At 49.1% G+C, this 21290-nt stretch overlaps 7 protein-coding genes across 7 annotated transcripts; 5 read left to right on the top strand and 2 right to left on the bottom strand.

Moving 5' to 3' along the window:
* Window positions 1-1010: 1010 nt before the first annotated feature.
* On the top strand, window positions 1011-2508 carry BDV37DRAFT_293763 (zinc-dependent alcohol dehydrogenase; the record flags this gene model as incomplete). The annotated part of the gene is made up of 4 exons (XM_032089493.1): window positions 1011-1153; window positions 1227-1322; window positions 1372-2180; window positions 2230-2508. Exons 1-4 carry the CDS (start codon window positions 1033-1035, stop codon window positions 2506-2508), a joined length of 1305 nt encoding a protein of 434 aa, XP_031946463.1. The 5' UTR covers window positions 1011-1032.
* Window positions 2509-3212: 704 nt separating this feature from the next.
* BDV37DRAFT_293760 (DUF3433 domain-containing protein) lies at window positions 3213-7346 on the top strand (the record flags this gene model as incomplete). Its single annotated transcript, XM_032089492.1, has 4 exons — window positions 3213-3261; window positions 3295-4821; window positions 4852-5964; window positions 6011-7346. 4 exons carry the CDS (start codon window positions 3213-3215, stop codon window positions 6898-6900), a joined length of 3579 nt encoding a protein of 1192 aa, XP_031946462.1. The 3' UTR covers window positions 6901-7346.
* Window positions 7347-8039: 693 nt separating this feature from the next.
* Window positions 8040-10004, top strand: BDV37DRAFT_236891 (MIP/aquaporin family protein). The gene is made up of 3 exons (XM_032080650.1): window positions 8040-8963; window positions 9030-9571; window positions 9634-10004. Exons 1-3 carry the CDS (start codon window positions 8247-8249, stop codon window positions 9944-9946), a joined length of 1572 nt encoding a protein of 523 aa, XP_031946461.1. The 5' UTR covers window positions 8040-8246; the 3' UTR covers window positions 9947-10004.
* Window positions 10005-10703: 699 nt separating this feature from the next.
* On the top strand, window positions 10704-12224 carry BDV37DRAFT_293759 (FAD binding domain-containing protein; the record flags this gene model as incomplete). Its single annotated transcript, XM_032089491.1, has 1 exon — window positions 10704-12224. One exon carries the CDS (start codon window positions 10704-10706, stop codon window positions 12222-12224), a length of 1521 nt encoding a protein of 506 aa, XP_031946460.1.
* Window positions 12225-12665: 441 nt separating this feature from the next.
* BDV37DRAFT_278113 (uncharacterized protein) lies at window positions 12666-14507 on the bottom strand (the record flags this gene model as incomplete). Its single annotated transcript, XM_032085955.1, has 5 exons — window positions 12666-12855; window positions 13056-14176; window positions 14255-14322; window positions 14389-14420; window positions 14476-14507. 5 exons carry the CDS (start codon window positions 14505-14507, stop codon window positions 12666-12668), a joined length of 1443 nt encoding a protein of 480 aa, XP_031946459.1.
* A 2733-nt stretch (window positions 14508-17240) lies between these two features.
* BDV37DRAFT_278112 (GPI anchored serine-threonine rich family protein) lies at window positions 17241-17741 on the top strand (the record flags this gene model as incomplete). The annotated part of the gene is made up of 3 exons (XM_032085954.1): window positions 17241-17368; window positions 17441-17575; window positions 17630-17741. The coding sequence occupies 3 exons, from the start codon at window positions 17241-17243 to the stop codon at window positions 17739-17741; spliced, it is 375 nt and encodes a 124-aa protein (XP_031946458.1).
* A 1664-nt stretch (window positions 17742-19405) lies between these two features.
* Window positions 19406-20752, bottom strand: BDV37DRAFT_278111 (uncharacterized protein; the record flags this gene model as incomplete). The annotated part of the gene is made up of 4 exons (XM_032085953.1): window positions 19406-20368; window positions 20450-20478; window positions 20529-20608; window positions 20664-20752. The coding sequence occupies 4 exons, from the start codon at window positions 20750-20752 to the stop codon at window positions 19406-19408; spliced, it is 1161 nt and encodes a 386-aa protein (XP_031946457.1).
* Window positions 20753-21290: the final 538 nt, after the last annotated feature.

The raw sequence follows: 21290 nt of genomic DNA, 5'->3' as shown, positions 1-21290 counted from the left end.
GGGGTCTACCCGAGTGACTCAAAGGATGTACTGGATATGACCGTCCCGGATCATAACCATTAGCCCTACGATATGGATATAGTTGCCAAGCTAAGATATCCTAGGTTGCTTCCGACCCTGGGTGGAGAGACACCTAACTAGTCTTCTATCTAGTAAAGCCTGGACCGCTTGGTAATCATTTAGATTACTTTGTGATTTAACGTTGATGGGTAGTTATTTTAAGTAGTCATTGGCCAATTACTCTCTCCTAAATCAGCCTGAGATACTTCTCACTTAGATAGAGTCGAGGCCCTTGACCCACGTCAAACACGACTGATCAGCGGCCAGATCGGCAGTAATGACCCACATGGGTATTTTTGAATGGGCTTTATCTGGCTTCATGCATCATAAAGTTCTGTTTTGTGGGGCTACCAGACACTCCTTGGTTGGTTCCACTGGGGACAGAAGTTTCTTGCCGACTTGAGCTTCCTAAGCAAAGTCTGACTATTATCAACCCGTGGATCTGTAGCGGAAGCACTGTGGGGAACGTCATTGCTCCTAGCTTTGACCACTGCATCATCGTATGTAGTTTTCTCCCGCCGTGCAGCAGCTATGACAACACCGGTATTCAGGCTCACAGTCCGGTGCACAAAAAGTGCATAGTCAGATGCATCCCGGCGGAACTGAGAACCCGATAAGGAGCACACTCATCGGTCGATCCCTCTTGGAAAGACAACGTGTCCGGTGCGGTGATCGCGGGCTGTAATGATAAAGCAATCCTGGTTGGCCACATAGTCGTACTACAAGATGCCAAAGGCAAGTGGGATACTTTGTCCGGCAACCATGATGTAGATATTGAAGGAAATAGCGCATAGGAAAGTTTCGAAGATCAAGGCATCAGAGTGACGTCTTAGGCGCGTGGTACTAGTGCTACGTGAGTGGCACTTATCTATATCTATATAATCTACCCTCTATCACATATCTTGGAAGAGATACTCAAACCAATAACCTTGTCATCCTCTTCACATTGAGGTTACTGCACCTCCCGCAATAATGTCTAGCGCAAAGCCGGCTCTCACTACGGACATCAGCAACTATGGTGATACTGGCCACGGAGACCCCACCCAGACAATGAAAGCCTTGACGTGGCAAGGAAAGAATGAAGTGAAGCTTGGTAAGTGGATTATCGAACAACTAATTGATCGGCTGGAAGTGAAAAGATACTAACCATCTTCATCTGACCACAGTGGAAACGGCTCGGCCAACCATCGTGGACGATGAAGATGTGATCCTGAGGGTAACAGGAAGTACCATTTGTGGAAGCGATCTTCATCTCCTTCACTGTATGTGACTGGCTCCCAAATTGAGCTGCAGTCCTGACCTCTTCTATAGCGGCCATACCTGAGATGCACAAAGGCGACATTCTGGGCCATGAGTTCTGCGGGATTGTGGAGAAAGTCGGCCCCAAAGTCAAGAAACGCAAGATTGGCGACCGAGCCGTCGCTTCCTTCCAGATTGCCTGTGGGACATGCTACTATTGCGAAAAGAAACTGTCCTCGTTGTGTGAAAGAACCAATGGCAGTGAGAGCGAAAAGGCTCTTTATGGCCGCCGAACGGCAGGTATGTTTGGATATTCACACTTCACCGGAGGGTTTGCAGGGGGACAGGCGGAGTTCGTGCGGGTTCCCTTTGGGGACGTGAATCTACTGCCGTTACCAGATGATGTACCGGACGAACAAGGGCTCTATCTATCCGACGTCTTGGCCACGTCGTGGAATGCTGTGGTTGATACCGGGGTTAAACAGGGAGACACCGTTGCCATCTGGGGAGCAGGCCCTATTGGGCAGATGGCAGCGGAGTTTGCGGTTGTGAATGGCGCCAGCCGAATCATCCTGATTGACGGTGGAGAGGGACGATGGCGGCTCGATTTTATGAAGACAAAGGTTCCGAACTTGGAGACGATTGACTTCACCAGACTTCCGAGCGGAGAAACAGTGGTAACCTTGTTGAAAAAAATGTGTGATGGGCGCGGTCCAGACATCGCAATTGAGTGTGCCGCTGGCGAGTATGCAAAGGGGTTGGGCCACGCCATCCAGAGGACATTAGGCATGGAGAACGACACATCGGAACTCTTGAACGAGATGATTGAATCCGTTCGAGGCTTCGGGTGTTGTGGGGTCACCGGCATATATACCGGCTATGTAGGTGGCGACCTTTGATATCATTGTCAATCACTAACCCCTGGCCTAGTGCAATCACTTCAATATTGGGTCCTTGATGGAGACGGGGATTCACCTGAATGGAAATGGTCAAGCGCCGGTGCATAAGTACTGGAATGAACTACTCGCCCTCATCCAAAAAGGGACAATCTGCCCATTGGATATGGTCACTCATCGCTTTGACCTCAACGATATGGAGAAGGTCTATGACTTATTCAACCGTCGTGCAGATGGCATGCAGAAGGTTTTCATTCAGACGAGGTTTTCAGCCCCCCGAGATCCCGCTTCACCTGCTTTGACTGTGTTTTGATGGGCCCCCTACACGAAAGAAATGATGTCGATTGGTGTATACCGCTGGATCTGAAAGGAAATGTCCAAGTGTTACTGAAGAGGAATATATACCTAGGGATGCGGTATAAATACTTCTGTCGTGTGTTTCTATAATTTTTGCCGCCAGGATCAGGAGCGCTTGATAATTTATATAGGCATTCTCCATTATGATATTGGATTGGGTCAAATGAATTTCGTACAATATCTCGAGCTTTGTACATGCAATGGAGAAGGCATAAGGCATAATGACTAAGCCGTATAAGCAGAGGTGCATAAGGAGTTGAGGTTGGGCGTACCTGAAGCCAAGCATTCGCATCTCCACCTTGCACAAGAGAAATTCCGACCTCCAATAAACTGACTGTATAGAGTATGCTAAATCCCAGAATCCAAGACAAGCGCAGAGCGTAATTAGCTAGTGGGGACCTCCAAGACCTATCAAAGGTGCGGGATAGGGCTAGTATGTTATCTGTGCACTCCACTTCGACCAGGCAGCCACAGTTTGTGGCAAACAAGTAAAACGATTATACCGGTGGGGCTGCGCTTGATTTCTCCCCTGGCACGAGAACGTTGTCATGTCGCGTCGTTATCCCAGATGCTGAGATGGTAACTGTGTCAACTTGTGTTCAAGCTCATACGGGATGACGATTCGTTGCAAAGATACCAATTCGACCAGAAAAACGGCAAATGAGCTTGAGATGGGCCATAACAACGCTGACACGGAAGAGACGGCCAGGTATGAACCTCATGACAAGTTCAATACGTTCAGCGTGGACTAAAATATGCATAGGATGGCCCTTCCGATCGGCAACAACCGGTAGAACAGAACCGCTGTGGGATCCACAAGATGCGTGGAGGCCTGTACCTTTACGAGCACCATACCTTCTCACACTGGCAGCTTTCTTGCTGCTGATAACAATCGCGCTCGACATTTGTCGTCGGTACAACGATAGAATTGGCTGGCTCGTACGCTACAAGGATGCCAGCGACCTCCCCACGACGGTGTCAGTTGCCTACATCATTGGTCCAACGGTCGTAGCGCTGGTCGCCGTGAATCTATGGGAATTCTGCTCCTGTGATGTGCTGCGACTGGAGCCTTACTTTCAGCTGGCAAAGCCGAGAGGTACCTCAGCAAGAGTACTTTTCACAAACTACAGCTTTTGCTACGGTATCACCGCGCCGATAACCGCCGCGCGCAACCGCCACTGGATTGTTCTTTGCGTGTCGCTCATGTCACTGGTCCTCCGGATGCTCTTGCCCTCCTTATTTGCTGGGCTAATAGTGATGGGGGAGCTGAGCCTGACTGAGCCCAAGACAATTGAAATATGGCCGGCCCTTGTCGACTTGCAAACGCAAAAGGCGTTGGTTACAGCGGAACCATCTGGCCGCGACGAGTTCACCCAAGAGGCCGATTTTCTGTTGCTTCGATCACCCCATTATGCAGCGGCACCGATTTCAATGCCTGTGGATGACGAGAATGATACATCTATGTTACGCTTGAACCAAACGATATATTGGTCAAATCTGACTTGTGTAGACACGCCTTTAGAGGGGATCACATCCACGAGGCACCCTAGAGCCCATACAAGTTTACATGGCGAACAGATAATTTCATGGAATATGCGCCCTATATCTCTTCCAACTCCGAATGATAGTGATAGCACTTCGAACTGCTCGATTAACTTCGCACTTGACAGCATCGCTCCCACCGAGCCTGGTCGCTTTCAGCTTCGCTATTGGGAGCCAGGGCAATCTACCCGGAATTCGAATGCTACTTCTGCATTCACTGGCAGTGGCTGCGGTTCACCCACCTTGTATGGTGCCTTGATTGAAGGTGATGTTTTGAAAAATAACTCCATAAAGACTTCAAGTGCCACGGCGTTTGCTTGTGGGGCCACTTATCATTCCGCAGAAGCGGAGGTCTTCATCGCCACAAACACGTCAATCGTCGCAGCCCAGATCCATCCTGGAACAGTTAGCAGTCTCAGTCCGTCTGAGTTCAGTATCGACAAATTTGAGGATCAATTTCGCGTCGGACCTCGAGCGGCGAGGATGAAACGGACTGCTCACACTACTAGCTCGTCAAGCGTCTTGGAGACGGAGTCCCCATCCAACTTTATAGACCTCGAACAGTACCGGCAACAGCTGCGCAACTTATGGAATCATCGCTTCCTCGTCACGATGAACAAAATGTTCAATCCCACAAGTCCTACGATGATTCATGCAGAACAGCAGAGTGTCTCAGTGATCCTCCAAATGTTGCACGACCCTGCCATCCATGGGGAAATCATGCTCTGTGCTGCATCTATCTTACTCTCCTTCCTAGCCTTTGTCTACCCGCGGCGCCCTAACTTTCTTCGAAGTGACCCGGGGTCAATTGCTGCGCAGTGCGCAATCGTTGCGGATCTGTTCAGTCCAACAGTTGCACTAGCTCGGCCTGATACGGATTTCCACCAAGCCACCACCCGGCAGCTTCTCCAATGGGCCAAGGGGCTATGGTGCCGGTGGAGCGAAGAGCCTAAGGAACGCAGGTTAGAAATTGTGTCGCTCGATGGAAATCCAGTGCCTCTTTCCACCCGCGATTCTCGGACAAAGAAGGATCTTATGCCACATTTCCTCAGACTACCGTGGTTTTGCATTGAGTGTTTCACGCTGGCGATTGTGCTCGCTTTGTTTGGGTTGTCTCTTCGCTATCTCCGTCTGGACGACCCTAACTACATGACCTGGCCTCTGCTAGTGTTGTATACTGCGATGCTCTTTGTTCCCACCCTAGTTGCCTCCGTGATCAGCGGCCTTTTAGCATCTGTGCTTCGCCACCTCAGCGTTCTAGAGCCGTGGACTCAGTTAGAGAAGGGACTGGTGACCGCAAAGCAGTCGCTGTTGATGAACTATGGCTGTCAAACCGCGTTTGCGGTGCTCTGGAAATGCGCGCGCCGAGGCCCTCGCCTGCTCGTGATCATCTCACTGGCATGTATTATGGACCTGGACCTGACTGTTGTAAGCGGTGGCCTGTTTGAGCCACAATTAAGAGAACATTTGACGGCTGCTTCTGGTTTATATGCGACCTATAACTTGTCCACGGTTGCAAGACAATCGCATATCCCCGTCATGGATACCTACAGTGTTGTTCCCACAAGTATCACTGAAGATGCTCCCTTCCTGCCGTGGACTACCCCAAACCACTCATTTGTGCCAATTACAATCGATGAGCCGGAACGCGATCGTACTTCTTATACAGCTTTGACTCGTGGTATCGGTGCCGATCTGATATGTGAAAGCCTTCCCCGTAGCGATTCTGGGAAGCCATACTGGCAGTTTAAGCCGTTCAATGGTGGTGCGAAATGTACCTACTCGGTAAAGTCGCCATGGGCAGCCTCTGATCACCCCGAGAGGTTTATTCATTATCTGGCTCCAACGGGATCCTCTGCCTCGACGGAATGTGAGACTTCTACACTCGTAGTTCTCACGCGCTGGAATAACGAAAGGGGCATCGTCTCACACTGACAATATAGTCGCATTGCACTGCCAGCCGACAATTCACGTTCAAGAGTTCATGGTCCAGTTCGACCACTCTGGTCACATACAGTCTTACGAGGCGGTGCCCGGAAGCGCGACCACTGACAATGCATTTTACCAGAATGCGTCGGATATTTTGGGTCAATTCAACCGGGCATTCACCCAGTCACTTCAAACACTTCCTGCTCATCCAAACTCGTCATTTTACCAGTATGACTGGCCGGGAGTCCTGACAGTACGGACAATTGAGAAGCTGAATCCCAACTCGGGCTCTGTGGACCCTACAGTTCTGATCAATGCTGTCCAGCTTACCTACCGAACAGCCTTCAGTACCTACTTTACGCTCTGGCGAGATTTGTATCTGCAGCCGTTGCCAGAGTCTCATTCCGTCGCCGTCGAAGGGACAGTTACTCAAGAGATTTGGGGTATATTGCCATCAACCCCGTTAATTCTCGTTGTTATCATACTTGTATCACTGGATGTTCTGCTGATGGTTGGCGTATTCGTCGCCTACCGTGGGCGATTCAGTGGGCCACGCATTCCCAAGTCTATTGGGTCGCTCATCCCCTGGATTGCACATAGTCAGATGATGCGGGATTTCCAGGGTACTCACGCGTGGACTGAGGTTCAGCAGCGGGAGCATTTGGAGGAAATCGGCCGGACGTATAGCTTGGGAACCTTTCCGCGTCCAGGAGGAGTGAGCAGGATCGCGGTTGATTACAAGGACGACGAGCAAGCATATGAGTTGCATGATATGCCGACCCCGGGAATGGTAGCATCGGAATCGACTGCCCAAGGGCTACCACCGGGTCACCAGCCACATCGTACGCCGCAGGATGGACCTGTGGACCACATATAATAGACCGTACGCTGCTAGGGTTTGCAATAAGGATGGTAGGTACCGCCATCTCTTCCCGGCTGGTTGCTCTTTGGATACCTTATCGAAGTTTATAATGAGCGTTGTCTCGGCCGTCTATTATTTTCTTCACACTAGTGTAATAAAGATAACCCATCAATAACCATGTCCCTTGGTTTTATGCTCTGATCTTCTACTACACCACGATAGAAGCACAACAGTGTGTTGGTCGTCAAAAACCTGCTGGCAACACCCCAATTGTAGTCGATGGCACCCAACGGGCGCCATAGAGCGGCGACTTGAAAAGACACTGGTAGGGAAAAGCCTGGTTACGCGATCCAGCAAGTAACGGTAGGAATATATTGAGCAGTGGATGCCTAACATGCGATGACGTAGCCACACTGCAATCGCCTTGCATGCAGAGGTTCTAGAAAGAGGACGCACTTGCGTACACGACGTGAACTGCTAGGATCGGTGACTGAAGTTGGGGGATTTGAAACCCTGAATGGGATAAGCTTGAAAATTCCGCCTGATACAGCAGTAGTGATTGGCTGGATGGACAGCCGGTTCCAAAGGTAGCGATCGTCAGTGGATCCCTAGGGCTAAATATGATATTTTTACGTCGTGATCTCCACCAAGCTTATTCAAGCTCAAGGGAGAACTTTTCCCGATAGCAGTTGATGCCATGGGGCGCTTACCAATATGCGTTGCACTCACAGTTAATCAACAGGGGCGTACGAGTTCTAGAGGTCGGGATCGACGTGTTCTCTAGTCGGGTTCCCTGAAAGTCCTGGGTACGTCCCGGTTTCTGCTGCCAACCGGGATACATCCCGAAATATCACCGATGAACATTCTAGAGCCCGCATGCCGTCCAGGGGAGGTGCTCGATATGTTTAGAGAGGTCTATAGAAAAGTAGATGCCATGGTCTGTTGTTTGCCAAGAAGCAAATGAAGCCGCAAGGGTTTCGGGCAGCTCGTGACATCATGGATCCGCTCAATCAGTCGCGATAGGGTCGTTTGCCACGCGACTCACTGATAATAATCAGGGAACATCAATCATAATTAGAGATAACTCATTGGGCTCTGGCGTACTATGTCACTTCTTCGATATCATGAGCCCCACAGATACTAGAAAATGAAGGATAGAACCTATGCTGGTATTCAACTTGGTCAACGGTACTCTGTATTATCACTGATGATGTTATGATATAATTCTTTTTATATGCCGAGCTAGCGTTTCATTCTATTCTTTGCTTATATATTTTAGTTCAATCTCTCCTACTTCATCCTTGCCATCCATTCCCCCCTCTTACCCCAGCGTTCCAATCTAGACATACCGAAGATCCGAGATGCCGGAGGAGCAGGATCTGGCCGATGGCCGTCAGGATAGAAACAATGATCTAAATACCACCCAAGAAAATAGAAGGGGGCCATTGAGGGACGATGAACAACCAAACAACATGAGACAAGACAGACAGCGGCCACCACTGCAGAACCGCAGCACCGGATCACAGCGACCGTCCCGGTACTCTCAACTCAGACGACGGAAGACAAACCAGACCAGTCGGACGAACCAAACGATTCCTTCTCTTGCCGGCCCACGAGAGCCCGACATGAGCTCGATCTACATTCATCCAGAGTATCATGACATGAATCCCGAGTATGGGAAGACCAATGAAGAGCCGGTTTGGGGTCTAGCAAAACCCCTTCCGCGCGTGGTCCGACCAGGCATGCGTCGCCATGATGGCGGTGGGACAACGTCTGCCTACCCAACAGGACAAAAGGGAGAGGCAGAACCAGTGCCCGAATTGGAGGCGACTCCCGACCAGGGAGACGAGCAGGGAAAAGATGGTCAAGCGGTCTCGAGTCCTCAGTCGGGCACACGGGATGACACAATGCTGCACCAAGAGATGTCAAATGCGGACCACACCGACCGTGTGCCGCGACCTGTGGAAGACGAGGTGACGGAGGATGGGAGCAAGCCGTACGGGGGCCAGCCGGAGCATTTCAACAAGTGGTCTATGGTGCGGCACCAATTGCGGGAACCTTTTGCAGAATGGTTAGGGGTAAGAAGATACCCTGGCAATTCCGAACATTGCTAAGAGATACAGTACTGACGATGGGATGGGCAGACTACCGTTGCGATGTTAATCGGACTATGTGCCACTCTGGCAATATCCACTGGGGGAAGTGATGCAGGTAACAAACTCGCTCTTCACTGGGCGTGGGGCCTGGCTATTACCGTGGGAATCTATATCGCTGGTGGCATCAGCGGTGGACATCTCAATCCGGCTATTTCCATTGCGCTATGGATTTATCGAGGGTTTCCAGGCCGGCGCTGTATCTATTATGTGATTGCTCAGATTCTGGGGGCTCTCACGGCCGGTGGACTGGCATATTGCATTTACCGCGATTCGATTTTCCACAGCGGTTCCAACAGCGATTCCGGCATCACAATGGGAGCGACTGGTCTGGGCTTCTATACCGAGCCCTTGACGTACGTCCGCAATGTGACGGCCTTCTTCAATGAATTTGTCGCCGCTGCTATTCTAATCTGTACAATCTTTGCAATGGGTGACGATAGCAACGCTCCACCTGGTGCGGGTATGCACTTGTTCATAATTGGCCTCTTGATCTTTGTGTTAGCCATCGGGTTTGGTTATAATACTGGAGGGTATGTATTTTCCCGCTTGTCTGCAAGTTGTCTGAGAGAAGGCCGCGCTAACGAACGTCCAGATGTTTCAACCCAGCCAGAGACCTTGGTCCTCGCCTCGTGGCCCTGATGGCAGGATACGGTGGAAGCACATTCACCGAACGAGGAGGATGGTGGTTTTGGGGCGCCTGGCTGGCTACCATATCTGGTGCCCTGGTCGGAGGCGCAGTGTATGACGTTTTCATCTTTATTGGAGGAGAGTCTCCGATAAATTATCCGCGTACTCGTCGCCGGAGATCCAAGCTGAAGATGGAAGCGAAGTGGCGTAGAAGGCTCAATCTGGGGCGTCAGAGGCTTCCCAGTATTGAAGAAGCAATCAAAGAGCTGGAGGAATGAAGCTGGGCTTTCATGCATGTGTATATAGGAATATAGAACTAATAACATCTCTTAAGCCGGCCACTAGAGCCTTATAAACTATGTGTTTCTGGGCTTGACACCAGACTGCTAGACATGTACTTCTGGACATGCTTTTGCAGTCTAACATGTAGAGATTAAATATACCGCGTCATTCTATAAAACTTGGGATTCTCAGGACATGTGGCCCTGATCATTCCTTGCCACAAGAATGGTTAGATGGTTCACTTGATGAATATCTACAAGAGGGCCGTTGTCATCTTGCTGATAGTATGAGATCTATGTATAAATATCAGCCGTCGTTGGCCGCTGGCATTGTCTCGTTTATGTGGTCTCTCCATTGCCATCGAGATAATGAAACCCTCTCTAAGAGAGACTTGATGGTGTTCTGTCTTACTGAAGTTATGTTAAGCTCTAGGTCGCTTTCAGGTTGTGGGAATGAGCCAAGCTAACAGGTGTTGGACCAATATGGAGGACGTCCAGCACGGTGCGTGGCATGTCTTGTCCAAGCAATATCCATACACGAAGGTGCCTTCTTGATGTAAAATTTTGTTGGTTGTGGTCTAGTAAAGGGGTCAGTAAGAGGTTGATTCATATGCGCCGTCGGTGTTCGACAGCCCGAGCGGAAGTTAGTAAACCCCGAGATGGCCTACTTAAAACAACTCGTGAAAGGCTTGTTTTGCAACTCAGCTCGATCACTGTCAAATCACAAAACCAACCGCTGGTGGAGATGCAAATCATGGACAAAACTTGGGATGTTGTTATTGCTGGTGCTGGGCCAGTAGGACTGTTTCTCGCATGTGAATTGGCCACAGCTGGTGTCTCGGTACTCGTCTTGGAACGTGAGACACAGCCAGGGTCACCTTGGAAGGAGGGATTATTTGGTCGTCGCGGTCTCTATATCCCATCAGTAGAAGCATTCTACCGTCGTGGCATGTTGCAGGAGATCATGGGTGATGAGAAGCGTCCGATGCATTTCGAAAAGACCCAAGGCTTCCAGTTTGGGGGACATTTTGCGGGCTTGGTGGTTAATGCCAACAATATTGATTTTTCACGCTGGCCGTATCACTTGCCAGGACCGTCTTTTCTTCCTGGCCCAACCTCTCTTGGACGTCTCGAGACTGTGTTGACGAAACGCACAGAGACCCTCGGTGTACAAATCCTCAGAGGAAGGGAAGTCTCCCAACTAACCGATGAAGGTGACTCCGTGCAGATATGGGCCGGCGATGAGTGCTTTACGGCACAATGGCTAGTCGGATGTGACGGTGGACGCAGCACAGTTCGCAAAGCTGCTGGATTTGAATTTGTCGGGACAGAAGCGCAGTTCACTGGTTATATTGCGATGTGCGATCTCGACCAGCCAGAGTTATTGCAGCCAGGATTTACACACACAGACTCGGGAATGTATATATTTAGCGGGCCTGGACATCTGCATGTCATCGATTTCAATAGGGGGTTTGACCGGTCTCAACCCATTACGCGGGAACACTTTCAAGAAGTACTCCGCCAAGTGTCGGACACAAACATCGTTGTCAAAGCGCTTCGTCAAGCCTCCTCATTTACCGATCGCGCGAAGCAAGCAACAGAGTATCGTAAAGGACGCATCCTTTTAGCTGGTGATAGTGCCCACATCCACTCCCCATTGGGCGCGCAAGGATTGAGCACGGGGATTAGCGATGCCATGAACCTCGGCTGGAAGCTTGCGGCTACCGTTAAGGGGGTTGGATCTCCCGGTCTGCTCGATACTTATTATCAAGAGCGGCATCCAGAGGCCGCACGAGTGCTTGAGTGGACTCGCGCTCAAGTGGCGATATTACGCCCTGATCCCTATGGCCAGGCCATTGCGGATGTCATGCGTGACATGATTAAAACTCAAGAGGGGGCCACTTACCTCGCGGATCGCATCTGGGGACTTTCACTACGCTACGAGCTGGGCGGTGCACATCCACTAGTCGGTTGTAGCGCTCCGGACTTTGAATTCGATGATGGTCTGCGACTTGGAGCTAAGTTGGAGAAAGCATCCTTCTTGGTTATTGACTTCGGGGGCAACAGCCGGGTGGCAGAGTTTGTCGAGCCTTTACAGTCCCAGCAGTTCATGATCCAATACTGTGGACAGAGCGCAAAGGAGACATTCGGGCTCAAGGGTTTACTGTTAAGACCTGATGGTATCGTCGCATGGGTCTCGACTGACGAGATTGAGATACAAAGACTGAAAGATGCATTGTCCCGTTGGGTAAGCGTGGCTGCAATGGAGGCCTGAATATAGGATGTTGTATGTCACATCAAAATAGTATATCTGGAGTTTTGTCTTTTGAATAGACACTGGTCGCCCCAAGTCCTAAGGACCATGAGATTGATGATACTTGTAGCTTTGGGAGGCTACAAATAGGATTGAAGGACTCGGATGGAAATGAAGAGGGATTGGCGATATCTGTGTGTCTCCTTGACTATGGCTTGTCATTAACGAGGGTGAGGGAAGATCTTTCTTGGACCAACTACTATCATACTCCTCCTTTTCGCATGCTGTACCCGTACGTGGATTGCCATTTCAATTCAAGCGAAAATAAAAAGCGTTGATCATGGAGAATCTCGTACAAATAGCGTTCCATACTCAAACAGTTTTTCAGAGGCAAGGAGGTAAAGATAGGCATTCTCGATTACAAACAGTTGAAGGTTGAAAAAGTTAGGAATGGCGACACGGCTATTCCTCGATACCTTTCTCTGCAAAATAATGGAGGTAGGCTCCCAGCACTTTAACACCATTCTGATAGTTTCGAACCCTCATGTTCTCGTCAGGACCATGTGCACCATCGCTCGAGGTCCCTATTGGAAGCAACATCAAGCTTTTGTCGCTACCTAGCCCTTCCTGGATATCCAATGCGACAGGAATACTGTACAATTGTTAGCTTCCTAGGTATGTGCCGATATTAAGGAGCCGTGAAGGCGCCTTCTTCTAGAGTCGTCCCCAAAGAAAGGAAATATGTAGTGTGGACTAAGTGTGTCAAGGCGCAACAAGTTGACTGGGCATTTCTAGACCCTGCAGGCGGAAGAGCATGGTATGGGCTCAAACTAAAGATCACAGTCTACTAACCTTCCACCTTCGCGTGTCAGGTCTGGGGTCACATTCTCCCAAACCTTTTGTGTGGCTAATTCAGCGGCTTTGAAATTCCTAGCCTGTGGATCGGTACGCCACCATTCGCCACTATCAGTCATCTCGATGTCCAAGCGGTTCTTGCTATTCAGCTTTTCAAATTCCCCCTTGAGATAGTTCGTTACCAGCTCTGTGACTTGCTCTGTAGTCATACTTGGGACGGTGCGAATGGAAAACTTTCCAGTCACCCAGGGAGGTATGGAGGTCACAGTCTCGGGACCATTTGCTGAACCGTCGAACCCGTGGATAGACAGAGATGGGTACCTCCATCGCGCCATGAGTATTCGCTTAGGGTCATTGAAGATTCCGCAATCGGTGTTGGGGCCGATTGAATTGTTGAAGTCTTGCATAGTGAAGTCGATATTATCGTAAGTCTCTTCCTCCTCTTCCGTTAGAAGCTCGATATCTTCCTGGATTCCAGTGACTAGTATATTCCCCTGAGAAGCAACCAGCTTCGAGAGGAGAGTGACCAAGTCAGTCAATGGCTCATAGACAGTGCCCCCAAACAATCCAGTGTGTAACTGAGTTGGGGGACCAGAGATCGTGATTTTGAAATAGTTGATTCCTCGTAGTCCATAGGTCAAGCAGGGCTTCTTAGTATCAAGCCAATAGTTGTCTGAAATACAGCCAGCATCGACATCTTCGAAAATCTTCCTTCCCTCCTCACTTGCAAGATACTCCGCGAGTCCAGTAGAACCGGACTCCTCCATTCCTTCAAAGCAAAAGCGTAGGTTGACTGGAATATCGACCCCAGCCTTCTGGTGTGCCTGAATAACATTGGCCCAGGCCACGACGGGGCCCTTGTCGTCGGTCGTACCTCGTCCATAGTATCGCTCATCATCGACAGCCCCGGCTTGGGTAAGCTCAAACGGCTCGTAGTGCCAGGGCTGTCCTGTAACAGGCTGGACATCGTAGTGACCGTAAATTAATATAGTTGGCTTCGTTTGGTCTGGAGACTTCGGATAATGGCCAATGACAACGGGTGGCAGATTGTTGGGCAGGAGCTTTGGTTCTGCCTGTGCCCCAAGGGTGTTGAGCTCGTCCGCTAGAAATTTCGCCATCTAGGGTGCGAGAAGTCTTTATCAGCATCAGACTATATATGGCGACTTAGATGGATGCGTCCGTTGGAGTAAACTTACTTTTGTCAGCTCATCCCTCTTATCGGCCTCTGATGAAACCGATTGCATGTGGATGGCCTTTCCCAGCCCTATAATTGCCCATGTCAATCACATCGCGATAGATACAAGGCAGCCGGGGGTAAGCCAAATCTTACTGTCTTTAAAGGATGAAGAAAGGTCGTCGACTCTGTCCTTTGCATTAATAGGGTGATTCCTGTGAATGCTTCATTGATTTGACATACGCATCGAAGAATTTGTCCAAAGCGGAAGCCATTTCTCGTAGTTTTGTAATGCTTCTGCCTTAGCGTAGTCAAGGCGTGAGAAGAACAAAGATGTGGTCTTCAGATGTATGTGTAGAAAACAGATGAAGACAGGTATTAGAGGCGGACCCTAAGGACAGCGAGTGCGATACTCTGTCTTTTTGGCCCAGCACACCATTTCAATGCAATGCCGGGAAATACATCAAGGTTTTGACATCAGGATTAGAAGGTTATGATGGAGGATGCTACAGAGTCCTACTACCTAAGCCGTTTTCAGTCTCGGTGAACTGGTACAATTAATGACTTCCACTTATTCTCCTCTTTCGCTGAATCATGGTAAGCAAGAACTGGATTGGAATGATTGATCAGCTCTCTCACTGAGTAGCCCGCCTTCTCCTCCTTTCCCATATAGACAGCATATGTGAGATATTGCACTGTACATAGTACTACATGACGTGGTGTTGGCAATCATCGGTCGTAGCATCCGCATCGAATGAATATACTCAGTCGTGATGCAACATAGAGCTATGCCAACAGAACCCTAGGTGGTTTCTATGGTACTTATAATGAAGCTGGGAAATTACTAACCTTCTTGTGTTTCAGTAGTTATTTAACAGACAGTAATAGTCTAGTAATGTGTATAGTAGAGCATGCTGACTAGGTATATACCTACATAGACCGTCTACCGATGTTGTTTGAGAAAGGTAAATATGAGCCGACATAGAGCTGCTTCAGTACAGCCTATTGACGCGCCAGAATATTGGTAAGGAGCCTCACAGAAGTGCCATGTTCCAACCTGTCTTCGATCCTCATTTTTGATTGTTCACGCCTCATTGAACCTGGCTCACTCATTGGAGATCATTCTACGTCTAGTTCGCTCCAGACCCTGAGCATAGGAGAACGGCTAAACCTGGCTGAAGCGTCTAACAATCAACTTCTTTGATTTTCTTGGTTGTGTGAAAGGAAAACCATATTATCCGTATCGTTGGGGTAGGTGTCCAGCCTAATTCCATAAGGCCTGAAAATACAATGGCACACTCTTTAACTATGTAAATGCACTGAACCACAGAGGAAGCAGTCCTGCTCTGGAGAAGATTAATTTCGCGACCTACCAGACATGCTCCTCTTTCTATGCATACTATTTTGCACATTGGCATGCTAAGCGTCAATTATAAGCTCCCCGTCAGAAAGAGTATCCAGGGGTGATAATATATTATACAGGTCTAATATAGTCTTTCTACGTAGTGTGCCTTTGGATCCCAGCATAAGCTCTTGTTGTTTACCATTCAGATTTCATCACTCTACTACTAGTTCATTTCAACTCCAGACTAATCCGTAGAAGCAATTTTGGAAGGGGATAGTGCGTCAAAATGTGTGACTCATCATGTCAATCTTCAGATGGCCTACGAGATCTATAGCTGTTTCATTATCTTATGAAGAATGTAACTCAAACACTTCAGGTGGATTACGGAACCCTGAGTTACCAAGATCGTAATAAGTAAAACCGACGACAGAACATGTAATCCTTTCAAGCACCGTTGGAACATATTCCAATGCCTGCCGTTCAATTTACCAAGTTGAGGGTTGTCAAGGGCATCACAGAAATAGCAAAATTAAAATCAAACATTCATTTACCCGGATAGTTACATACTCCTGCCGTCTTGGCGAAGGGTTGTCATTGATGAACTCCAGGTCGTGCACCCTGAACGCAGCTGGCGTCAGACCAGCGGCCATAGCGCACGTCTCCTTGATATCGTCTCGCTACATGGATCCTAGACCTCTAAAACTACTGCCGTCTGACTACTCTCTACTTACGCAACGAGTATACCATGACATCCAGCATCGTACGAAATCATTTGAAATATTGAACCAAAAACTGCATCATAGGAATGCTCAGAATCGTAGCCTGACAGTAGCTCGGTGTCCGATAATTACCTCCCGCGGCATAGACATTTGCGTACAGTTCACACTTCGGACAACAGCGCATGCAGGCAAGCTTTACGTTACCGGGTTTGGCCTACGGTAGACATGGTTGAATATAAAATCATTTTCGGCAGCTAAAACGTTCAAGTTCCGGAGGCCGGGGAGTTTGGTGACACAGATATCTGCACTTCAAGCTATATATCTTCCCTCTGCAATAGAAAATTTCGATCGAGTTGTGCGGTGGGATAGGATGCGAACAACTTTGATCTCCAACTATATACATCCCTGGATGCTGAGACGCGCGAGACAAGATACTTGGTCGTTTATCGAAAGCAATGCAACTATTTCTGCAAGGACGGTGAGCGGCTGCACACCCCAACAGGAGTTCTTTCTCTACTCATTTAGTGTATCGGCGACCATCCTAGTGCGAGAGACTCTTTCAGCTAACAATTGTTTCGAGTTACATACGAAAGAGCGTCACTACAATTTGCAATTCGACGAGATAACGATGAGCGCCCTTTGATTAGGGCATGGGGGTGTACAATAGATACTGGATCTGCATTGACATTCTTGGATTTCAGGTCTCTCGGCTACCGGTTGAGTAGAATGTACCTTCGGCGATAATCCAGAGTCCAAGCGGGAACAGCTTGAAAGATGAGGCATAAGCAAGTGTCCTGATTTCCAGCTGATGGGTATATATCGCCGTCGTGCTCTGCGCCGTTTCCTTTCTCATCGCTCTCTAGGAACAAACACACCTTGCCAGTACTTTACAACCTCGAGCAATTTTCGTGAAAAGCACCCAGCTTCACCCAATCGCCACCAAGATGCGGTTCATTCTCGTTTGCCTCGCAGCTCTTGCGTCTTCCGTCGCAGCCTATGAGGTCAGCACTCCGATGACGGGTGATCGAATCTTCCTCCAGGCGGGCACCACAATTACATGGACCGCTGTTAAGTAAGTTATAAACCGCCGATTCTCTATCATTGAGGTTACTGACAGTGAGCTGACATGCTGTCTGTAATCCAGCACCGATAATCCGTCCTTTGATCTCTGGCTGGTCAACATGCGACACTTCCCCAACTATGCCAGGCGTATCGATCAAGGTATCAACAGGGATGCCCAATCATACAGAGTTCAAGGTGTGAGCGGTGTTCCGGCAAAGTATGTACACGTTCTACTACTCTCACTTCGTGATCAGTTTACTAATTCCAATAGCGATGGCTATCAATTCAACTTTGTCAGACGCAACGCCGATGAGACGGAGGCCAAGGAGCGTCCGTTAGCGCAGTCAAAGGACTTCATCGTTACCAGCGCAGGTATCATTTGATTCGGCTTCCGCCGATGGAACTTCGCGGCCCAGCCTCTCTTCTAAGAGCTATGTTTGACTGCTTGATGTTTTGTTGTTCGTTGATAGTGCTGTGTTCCTCGTCCACTACAATTGTGTCTGGTCCGGTACTTGGGAATATAGGTCGCAGTGGATAAGGAGTAGCATATTCGTGCTTTCTAGCAGTGAATGGTATCTTTCGGGTTTACTTTTGATGCAGATAGCATGCCAACTGAATATGCCTTGGTTCTTATTGGACACAAGTACTTTGGTATGGTTTCTGAGCCACATTTACAATGTCGGCCTGGGCTTTCTTCGAACGAAAGACAATTCCGATCACGTCGATCATTGACCCGGTGAGATCTACGTCAGCTGTAATGCTAGGATATTATGTGCCACCGTGGATGATATATTCTGGGCGAGGGGGAATTAGAAGGTAGTAGTCGCAACATCCGTAATGATAGTCACGGTCGCACCCAGGCAAAAAAGTAATGATATCAGATCAGTACTGAGCTCTCACAGGGTGTTCTTCATGTACTTGAAGGTGCATTAGTTAGCGATTAGAAGCTTATGCAAGTTATGGGTCGGGTAACTCCATTTTTCCTACGGAGTACGGAATGCTCAGCGCGGGAACAGTCGAACGCCGCGGCGGGCTTGCTGGATGCGACCCTATGCCGAGCGCCGTGGGGGATCGACACACGCTCACTGTGTATTTACGCCTCGCACCATGACCACTGTGCATGGCGTTGAACGACTCATAGCCACCCCCAGAAACCGATGAGTGAGCTTCATGTCTGCAGCTGAAAATTACGTTATGGTGTCTTACGCGTTCGAGCCGGCGCGAAGTACTTAGGAGGCAAAAAGGCTCCAAAGTGCAGCCTGAGTTGCCGAAACCGGAGCACTAGTAATTTAGCCCCCATTCGGATAACCAAGCGCCAAAGTCTAAGAAACTGAAATGACTGAATGGCATGGTTAAATTGCGTTATTAATGCAGTGTCGATCGCATCGGCAGCGTTTAGCTCTTAACCAGCACGGGAAACAGGAACCGGAAGCCAACAGAACGGAGTGCAAAGGAACACAAGAGAGCGTACTCCGCAGAGAAGTTACTTATATGAATGTGAGACAGCCAACGCAGGGGATTCATTAAAAGAAATTCCTTCATCCACTTTACCTCACTATGTCAGGGTAGGAGCCCTAAAACGCGGCCTCGGGGATCGGGCCAACCCGCGCCGCCCAAAGTGTTAAACCCTTTAAACCCTTTAAACCCTAAACAACTCCACTTGGTGTATGAAAAGGAAAGACATCCGGCGGCCTCTGGCCATCCAGACCATGAATTAATTTTATTCTGACACTGGTGGCCGGCCCCACCCGATGGATAGACATTTGGAAAGCAAATTTCAAAGATGAGAGGCATTAACTGGCCGCATAAATTGTGCCCCACGGCAAACTGGCTCAGCCCATGTCCGGCTGAAGAATTGTTCCGCTTGATTATTATTGTCGGTTGATTGCGATCATCTTGATGCAGCGTAATTGATCGTCCGTTTAACTTCTTTTTTATATTTTTGGTGTACTTTCTACGTGCTGCGTAGCTGTCTGGCCGAGCAGTCTAGAGTTATCACCACATATGGAGAGGGAGAAGAAAAGTAGAATACTCGGAGTGCTTGATCTTATTTATTTGCGTCATAGCTTTCTTCGATATCGTAGTCCACCTTACGCCATATTTCCAAATGCCCTTCCGCTTGAGGGTCACGAACGGGCAAATTGATCGCCTCCTGACTGGCTGATGTAGAAATTACATGGGCAGAGGACTCCCCAAGGCCCTTGGGCTGCCACCATCGTTTGGGATTCACGTATTTCCGATCGGCCGGAGGCTTTGTGGAGCTGGTACCCCCGGAAAGGACCCCGGAGGGATGTGATGCATGCCCTTGCTTCGTAGCGTATCGACTATGATATTGTGTCAAGACATTGCCGAAAAGCTTTCGTAGGAGGGGCCACCAGCACATGAGGTTGGCCACGTAGATGGCGGTGCTGGCTTCGCGAATATACCAGATCTGGTAGATCGTGGTGAGCGGTGAGTGGAAATTAAAATATTTGTTGAGGATGGCGGCAATCATCACGAAAACTCCCAGTCCGAGCACACTGACGAGGAGAATCTTCTTGCGAAGCGACATCTGCGTCCCTTTCAGTAGGGGAATCGGGATGATCAACATGCACGCATCTGACGAAAGGTTGAATACCGCCTGCGTGATGGAATAATGTTGGTATGTTGCACACTGTGCGTTCTGTGGTGGAACAGCCCAGTATTCATGAAACGGTCGGCAATACACGGCGAAGTAGGTAACCTCAATCACAATGAAGCCGAGGAGGACATACCCGGCGAGGAGCTTAACGAAGAGATGCCAGCTCAGCATCTTCGTTAGCTTCCAATACATGGCAACGAGACATGTTTTGACACCCCATGTCGACAGAAGCATGCATTGTTCCAGGCCAATCACGATCTTGCTGCCATATACTCGATTCGCCACGTCCTTGGGGTCCGCCAGTATCTGTGGGAGTTGCTCGGTGGGGAAAAGGTTGGTGTTGTAACTGGAAGAAATATTGATGAGGACCAGGAGTGTCGTGTAGATACCCTAACGAGTCAGCCGAGTCGTGTGAGCCCGTTGGGGTTGTATACGAGTCGTCGATAATCAGAAAAATGATGGAACACGTACGAAGGTGACACTCATAATGTAGTCATCGACTACTCTGTTATTAGTATTTTGCGTAAATAGTACTCAAAGGTCCGAATACCTGCGGCATCCTGTGGATTGGAGGCCCAATACGCACCTTGAAGGTTTCGGATGCCTCCATTGGATATGCTTCGAGCGATGCTGTTTATTCTTAGCTCCTGATGTGTTTGACAAGGGGCAGACACGATCGCCCTACAGTCTCCCTATCCAGATCACCACAGCTATACTCCAGAAGACAACTGCTTCTACCATGAGCTGGTGGGGAGTGGGTGAAGCATCTCCCATAGTAGATCGGATGCGATCTCTACGTATGTGTCGAGGTGCCAGTAGCGATCCGAAATGCACGAGTTCTTCAACGGCAGCGGGTTAGTGGCGCTCCCTAGGTCTATAAGATAAGCTAAAAATTTCGTACAGGTTCATATTTTGCTAGACCGGGACGCTTCGGTACTCCAATCAACAGGCGAGGACTCATGTTCCAGACATGGGGCTTCTCCGTTGGACATATTAATGCCGTACACGAATCCCGGTCTGCAGATTGGCATGTTTCCAGGATTCATATCCCTGCTCAGAATGCTGAAGGAAAGCAGGCCCGACACGCTAAATCTTCATGCGACCGAATGAAGAGTGACAGCAAGACTTGACCACGATGCTTAGCGCGGTGGGGGTCAAGCGAGCTGCGGCGTGCGCCTCGCGTATCTGCACCGATTTGATAGAGATGCATATCGTCCCGCCCGTGCAGCAACTATCGGAAACTTACGCAATGTCTTTCTATTCTTTCCCGGCCTCGCTGTTTACTTTCTCCAATTCCGGGCTGCCCTTTTTT

The sequence above is a fragment of the Aspergillus pseudonomiae genome, assembly GCF_009193645.1.
Source record: "Aspergillus pseudonomiae strain CBS 119388 unplaced genomic scaffold BDV37scaffold_3, whole genome shotgun sequence".
NCBI lineage: Eukaryota > Fungi > Ascomycota > Eurotiomycetes > Eurotiales > Aspergillaceae > Aspergillus > Aspergillus pseudonomiae.
This window is presented reverse-complemented; position numbering and strand designations above follow the sequence as displayed.